Source organism: Lacerta agilis, chromosome 1 (genome assembly GCF_009819535.1).
Source record: "Lacerta agilis isolate rLacAgi1 chromosome 1, rLacAgi1.pri, whole genome shotgun sequence".
Lineage (NCBI taxonomy): Eukaryota > Metazoa > Chordata > Lepidosauria > Squamata > Lacertidae > Lacerta > Lacerta agilis.
The window spans coordinates 102,085,440-102,093,044 of NC_046312.1; the positions used below are offsets into that span (position 1 = coordinate 102,085,440).

Sequence of the window (7,605 nt, forward strand, 5' to 3'; positions counted from 1 at the left end):
AAACATTAAAACTTCCCCAAAACAGGGCTGCCTTCAGGTGTCTTCTAAAAGTCAGATAGTTGTTTATTTCCTTGACATCTGATGGGAGGGCATTCCACAGGGCAGGTGCCACTACCAAGAAGGCCCTCTGCCTGGTTCCCTGTAGTTTCACTTCTCGTAGTGAGGGAACCACCAGAAGACCCTCAGAGCTGGGCCTCAGTGTCCGGGCTGAATGATGGGGGTGAAGACGCTCCTTCAGGTATGCTTGAAATGTAGTAAATAAATACACAGCCTGCTGAATCAAGCCAATGGCACACCTAGTCCAGCACCCTGTTCTCCCAGTGGTCAACCAGATGTATCGTGAAAGATTATATCAGTGATAGCGCAACACCAAGATTTTGATGCTTTGGATCAGAAAGAAAAACCCTTCATGTTTGTTTTTTTTAAAAAAAATCTTGCTTCTTGTGGTTCTGCATGTTAAAAAAAAAAATGATCATTTTATGTGATGACAACACTAAAAACAGGCGTACTGGCAATCAAAAAGCTCCCTTAAAAATTACCTCAAAGAAAGAGAAGAATAGCTATGAGACATTGTGACAAAAACAAATATTTCATTAGGCAGCTAGTGAATCAATTTAAGTCTTTGAAAAGCAGGTGACGAAATGGCAGTTCATTACTAGACAGAAAAGATTATGAGGTGGGCTTTTCGAGGAGTATTTTCACATCTTTTAAGGGAAAGGTCATGAAACCATCTAATAATCTTCTTAATCCAATATTCTAATGCATTCTGTGTTAGCAAAGCTGGATATCATTTACATTTTTAACATGCCAGTACTGCAGTGAGAGCATGCACTCTCTCTTATCCCTTGATAATCGGGCACTGTTTCACAATAAATTGGGTGGTATCCAATGCTACTCACTATACATTGAGTAAACCCATTGAAATGAATGGAAATGATGGGATAGAAAGGATCTCCCAGGGTGAGAGGCTGGGGGAAGAAACAGAAGTTTCCAGGAAGGTCTACTTTTCTCTGTATGAATAAAGTATATGATACAATTGAGGTAGAGAGTTTTTAAATCTATTTCTCTTTCTTATTTTTTTTTCTTTTTCTTTTTTAGATTAGCTTGGTTTTTATTGTAGTTTATGTTGAAAACGTTCCATAAAAATATAAGAAAGAAAGAAAGAAAGAAAGAAAGAAAGAAAGAAAGAAAGAAAGAAAGAAATGGACATGGGTAGCAGGTCTATTGATTTCAATAAGTCTACTGTGTGCACAACTCAGTTGGACTGAACCCATTGAGCTAACTGGTTTGCAACATATCAGTAAAGTTTTTGTGAATAAATGTTTTGTCACAATCTGAACCAAAGCTGTAGTATTCAAAACGTTGCTGCAGAACATTCCTACTAGCCCCTCAGTATTTCAGGAAATTGATCCATTATCCAGACTCAGGTGCTGCTCATCCACTGCTCCTCTGTCGTACCAGAATTCAGAATCCTCTGCTCTGTAACATAGGAGGTTCCTTTAGTTTATACCAAGTCAGACCAGTGGTCAATCTAGCTCAGTAGGCCTACTGCTTGAGGGTTCCATATATGTAAGCTGCTCAGAGCTTCCCCAAAGCAGTGTGTATGTTTTTTTTAAACATAACATGCTGAAACTTTTAAATGAGCATATAACATATACATATATAACTATACAACTTTTAGAAGATACATGAAGGCAGCCCTGTATCAGTAGGTTTTTAATGTTTGATACGTTTTATGTTTTTATCTGTGTTGGAAGATGCCCAGAATGGCTGTGCCAACCCAGCCAGATGGGCAGGGTATAAATAAATAAAATTATTATTATTATTATTATTATTATTATTATTATTATTATTATTATTACTACTACTACTACTATTACTAAATACATTGTGTTAATGCATAACAGTCATACGGCTTTGTACAACAAAACATTTATAATACACTTATAATACAAGATTTAAGAATTTTTTAAAAGAAGGCCTGAAAAGTAAAAGCTAACTTTGCCAAGTCAGCGCAAAGGTTGCCATAGGCAAAGGGGAATGGAAAAGAAGTATTGCATTGTGGCTGCAACAGAACAAATCGCGAGCTCGCTCTAGTTTCTGGAGAAACTCAGGAACTGCTCTAAATGGCAGCACTCTTCACTTGGGTTGTGAAGTATGGGTGGGTTCGGGCATGACCCAAGACCAGATTTCAGCCCAAAGGAGTTTATTGTAGCAACAATAACAAGACTGACAAACAGGGGCATTTGGCTCTATATATATGCCCTTAACTGTGCCCAGGTAAAAGCACACACCTCACCTCTGATAGGTTGCTTTAATGCTGCAACTAGCGAATCACAACACTGGCCCTATCTCAGCCGGGATTGGCTGCCTGACAGCTACTAACAATGTCATCGGAGGTTTTTAGAATCCTCTCCATCTTTTGCTATACAGGTGAAGCTCCTGAGCTCCAGGGGGCCTTAAGGCCTAGGCCTGCATTGCATGCATACAAACCTGGCTTTGGCCTACAATGCCTGCATACCTAACAGGGTTTTTGTTGTTGTTATTGTTTCTTTTGCAGCGACTTACCTTGAGGCACGTCAACAGCAACCAGTGTCTCGATGAACCCTCTGAAGACGACAAAATGGTTCCTACCATGAAAGACTGCAGTGAAAGCCGATCTCAGCAGTGGCTGCTCCGGAATATGACCTTGGGTGCCTAAAAGCCGCGAAAGACTCGCTGTGTTTCCTCGCCAGGCCTTGCAAGGCTCTAGAACTCTTGCACTTCACACAGTTTGATCGAACAGAAGTCTTTTCCTCTTCCCATGTTACCGGTGAAGTGAAAGGTTTTGAACGCTCGGTGAAAAGCCCATCTGCTTTTTAATTGCTTAAAGCATGTTTGCACTTTTCCCTTCAGAATTTTATATCTTTTAATTTTTACTCATTCAGCTAAACACGCAAGCGCTCTGCATACCGTAAAACATATGCTATGATCAAGACGCGGTATTCTTGAGGAAAAATCAGACTCGCGGAAAGCATTACAGAGCTGAACTCCAAGGTTTTGTGGGGAGTGGGCTTACTGTTGGTTCTGTCATGTAACGTTGCTTGAAAGTGACCATGTTAAATGCCTTATGAAACCCACTTGTATTGTGAGAGATTATATCTTTTATTTATTAAGTCGATGTGCTTGTACTGGCCCCTTCATGGCAGCAGAGGAAGAATTAGTTTTTAATCTGCTGCCGGCCATAACCAGCAGATAGCTCAGCTGAAAGAATTTCTGAGCAGTAAATTTACTGTATATAATGGGTGTCTTTCATGTATAATACTGGGGGGGGGGGGGGAATGTGGCATTGCTGTTCTTGAAATGCCTTTGGAATATCGGCAAAACTAAATGAAGGCTATATGCTGGCAGATGGGGGGTAAAATTGAAATCACAGCAAAAAGGTAATACAATGAAACTGAATTCATATCGTCCACAGATAGCATACACTCTTGGCAAAGCATAAGTCTTTGTGAAGCATAGTAATGCCTCTGGCCAATTCTCACGAACTCCCATTAATGGTGCAACTATAAGAGGCAGCAAAAATTGATCATCTTGAGTTGGAGTGAAAGTGTCAAGAGCAGGTTTATACTAGGCACTTTACTGGAGTTCAAGTTAAGCTTCGTTGCATTAACTGTCCACTTTTCCATATTGATTATATTTATTATGTTGAAAGATTGCTTTTGGTATTGCAGCAGATTAAGCATACATACAGCCCCACCTAAAAACGTCAAAGCTTCCACCTATGAATAAGTCTAGTTGAATGGTTTTATATATAACCGTAATAGAAACACGACTAATTAAAAAACATATCTAATAAGCTTGTGACCTGTTACGTAGCCACATTGGGAGCCGAGTTTGCTCAGGAGGTGGTTAAACTATAAATAATAATATTTTAACTAAAAAGAGGTAATTGTATGGCATAACTCTATGCCTATATGTAAGTGGGAACACTTTGGACTAACATTTGACTCTTCAGTGGTTCCAATATTAGGTCTATAAGGAGCAATATTGAGTCTGGGGATGGGTGCTTGGCCATAGTTAGATTTACAGACTCCTTGTATGTCAGAGCCATTTGCCATGTAAAAATATTGTGCTTTATTGAATGGTATGAATTTGTCCCCATTGCTTCCACAATACCCTGGAGAGCTTGGCTAGCCCTATCCCTTTCACATTGCCACACCTTGGACCTTAGGAGTCAGATAGAGTCTGTTTCTCTGGATGAGACCTGATACACTGTGTTTCCCTTACAGATATATATATATCGCCTGCCTGGAGTTTGAATATGCATATTTCTCTTACCCATCAACCCATAGAAGTGTTCTAAGCTTCTACCATATCAGTATACTAGGGCTCCAAACAGGCTGTCAAGAGCCCAGCAGGGTCAGAGGTGAAAAATAGGGTGTAAATAGACCAGTGATCAGGTTGCAAAAGAAGCAGGCAATGATCCCGTCAGCCCAGAAGCAGAAGGTGTCCTCTGAGAATAGCTGGTGTTCAGATATCACACATAAAACTATATAGGATGTTGTCTTATAGTAAGTCAGACCATTGGGCCATCTAGCTCTGCACCATCTATAAAGACTGGCAGCAGCTCTCCAGGGTTTATGGGGATATTCCCAGACCTACCTGTAGATGTGGATTGAAGCTGGAGCTGCCATCTTCATGCAAGGCAGATGCTCTACCAATAAGCTACAGCGCTTCCCCTAACAAGACTAGTTAGTTACCGGTAATATAGTTAATGTAAATAGGCTGTATCAGCTTGGCTGATGCCAGCCAGGTGCCAGATGAGTCATGGAAAGGATTTTGATTAGCACCTTATATGATGGACAAGTTGCCCAGATGTAAAGAGCCTAGGAGAGTTCTTAAATAAAGGCTGTGGCATCCTTATTGGCTCCCCTGGTCACCCTCCTACAACTGCCAGTGTAGTGCTGGGAAAAAGTGAGGTTTTGGACAGCTAGCCTCTCCCTCTATATAACATGTTATCTGGAACTTGGGAAAATATAAGGTCTCTGTAAGGGCCTTGGCCCATTGAAAGAACGCCCAAGTTTTTATCAGTGAGCAGAGCACTGATTGGAATAAACCTTTGCTAAGAGTCCATATGAATCTTATTTTGGTATTTGAAGAAGTGCCTCTTTCTGTCAGAAACAAATCTCTCAGCATCACCTGATAAGTCATCTCTATGCATAAGAAAGTAAGAAAAGCCTGCTGGATCAGGCCAGTGACCCATCTAGTCCAGCATCCTGTTCTCCCTGTAGCCAACCACATGCCTGTGGGAAACCCTCATTCTCCAACAACTGATATTCAGAAGGATTCTGCCTTCGACCACGGAGGCAGAGAATGGCCATTGTGGCTAGTCAGCATGGATAGCCTTTACTGTCATGAATTTGTCAAATTCTCTTTTAAAGACATCCAAGCTGGTGGCCATCACTGCCACCAGTGAAAGGCATTATTTGGGACTTCTTGTTTTAAGCTACATGTCAGTTTGAACTACAGTTTTTAATAGCAAAAGTAACAGTTCAGTTCACCTGCCAGCCCTGGCTGGTGTCTACTGAGGACCAGAAGTTGGTTACCTGGTTGAGCAGGCAAGGCAAGAGTAATCATTGCTTCTCAGTGCAATGACTGAGAAGCTGGCTTTGAAGGAGCTGGTTTTATATGCTATGGGTGCCTCCAGTGGCTTGTGAGGTCAGCTGGCCACCTTTAGCTTGTGGGATCTGCTAGCAATATGCTGGCCGGTAAGGTAGCCTAGTCTGGTTGGCTAACTAAGGAACCAAAGTGCCAATGGTAACACAGGAAGTAAGACGCAGAAAGCTGTTTGCTGGAGATCCCAGTCTGAGACAAATACACAAACACCTTACACCAACTAGGCAGATGAAAGAGAGAACATTAGTGGCCTGCTCTGCTCAGAGGACCGAAGGGAATTATGTATCACTAACCACCTGGGAAGAAGTCTTACCATAAGGCAGGACATTCCAGTCCATTTGCAATTCAATGCAGAATGGTTAAAATCAAGCAGCCCAGAGCACAGTGATAGCAGCATGGTTCTGTTTCACTTTTGCCCAGTGGTCCCCACTGGTGGACTTCTGGAAATAATGAATTGCACAATAATCAGGAATTTTCAGATTCTTGAGCAGGCAAGCCAAGGCATTGCCAAAATCAGTCTGAAGTACAAGCAATTGGTCAGACCAAAACAGGTGCTCTGTGTGGTTATATATTTAGATTTCTGGGTCCAATGTGTCATTTTGCACTGGCCCAGAAGATAAAGGCAATGCATCCCTGGTTTTCATGTGGTCAAAAGCCCTGTTTTGTAATTACTGTATGTCCCTAGTCTCTGAATCTATGAGATCCTCATTGAATGGCTAAGTATGTGGACCTAGGTTCTTGGTTCCTCAGTTGCAGTCAGGGGTATGTGTGCTGGGCAGCATCAAGGTTCAGGTGATCCAGTCCTCCTCCTAGTAAGCTAGCCTACTGGACTTTGGTGCCAGATTTTCTGGTTCAAGCTCAATGGCATCTTACAGTGGGAGACCCTGGTCAAGCACAGTGTCCCTTGTCCTTTGAGGAGGAGCTGGCATCCTCCTGCTTTTCACTACTGTGGTATCTGCGACCAAACAATTTGATAGGAGAGCAGGAACCGCCAGAAGTTCAGTGTCACCAAGAGATCAAACTGCTGAAAAACAAAGTAAAATGGGTCTGTTCAAGTTGAAGGTAGTCGAGCCAAGATAGAGAACCTACACCTTCTTTGTGAACAAGAAAGCATCAATGACCGACCTAGCCAGTCACTGCAATCCTGTGCACACTTACAAGGGAGTGAATGCCACCGAACACAGTGAAACTTACATCTGAGTGAATATGCATAGATTGCACTATACCATGAATGAGCAGAAACTAAAGCTATCTGCTACAATTTAAAATGGCATTGTCACACAAACAATGCTATTTCAAAGAATTAAGAGCATGCCACCAGGCAATAGGAAAGTAAGTTCTCCAGAGGTTCAACTTGAGTGCAATTGCTGGCCATCTCTCTTGCTATTTTCCCTTCTCTGTGTGAGGGGGGGAGGGGAACTCACCTTAGGGGAAGAAAAAGAGGTTGCAGTTGGTGGGATGGATGGATGGATGATGATGATGATGGAAGAAGCTTATTGGACCTCACCTGCAATGGGACATGATGCCCAGGGCACATCATTTCCCACCAGTACCAATGGGCCTTCTTCATTGCATTTATATCTATATCTCACTTCCCCAACTTGTGACTTCTTTCTCCGTTAGGGGGAGGGGAAAGAGTAGTGGGCAATGAAAGGCAGGGTGAGGCATGAGCAGGATCAAGACAAGGTGCCTGCTTGAGGTACCGATCTTTACTCTGCTTGCTGCTAATTCTAGCCAGGATGCCCACCAAGCTGAACTCATTGCCCTCCCCATTCTTGCTGAAAAGTGAGTATAAAACTGACAACTTAAAAGTTCCCACCACAGTTCTGCTATTATATTCCTGTGTGTCCTTGGCAAACTGTTTAGGCTGAAAGTGGATTATGGCGTTTGTTATGTTTTATGTGTGGTGCCCTCTCTGTGTTTAGAAGACAAATACATAATTCACTG

At 42.1% G+C, this 7,605-nt stretch overlaps 1 protein-coding gene across 2 annotated transcripts in view; it reads left to right on the forward strand.

The window, feature by feature from the left end:
• The window catches only part of GALNT13 (polypeptide N-acetylgalactosaminyltransferase 13), a 143,734-nt gene extending 140,615 nt beyond the window's left edge, over positions 1-3,119 (forward strand). For both annotated transcript variants that reach the window (XM_033165124.1, XM_033165134.1), the window contains exon 12: positions 2,561-3,119. In XM_033165124.1, coding sequence (XP_033021015.1) covers positions 2,561-2,701 — 141 coding nt within the window. In that variant the 3' untranslated portion in view covers positions 2,702-3,119. The remainder of the gene's footprint in view (positions 1-2,560) is intronic.
• Positions 3,120-7,605: the final 4,486 nt, after the last annotated feature.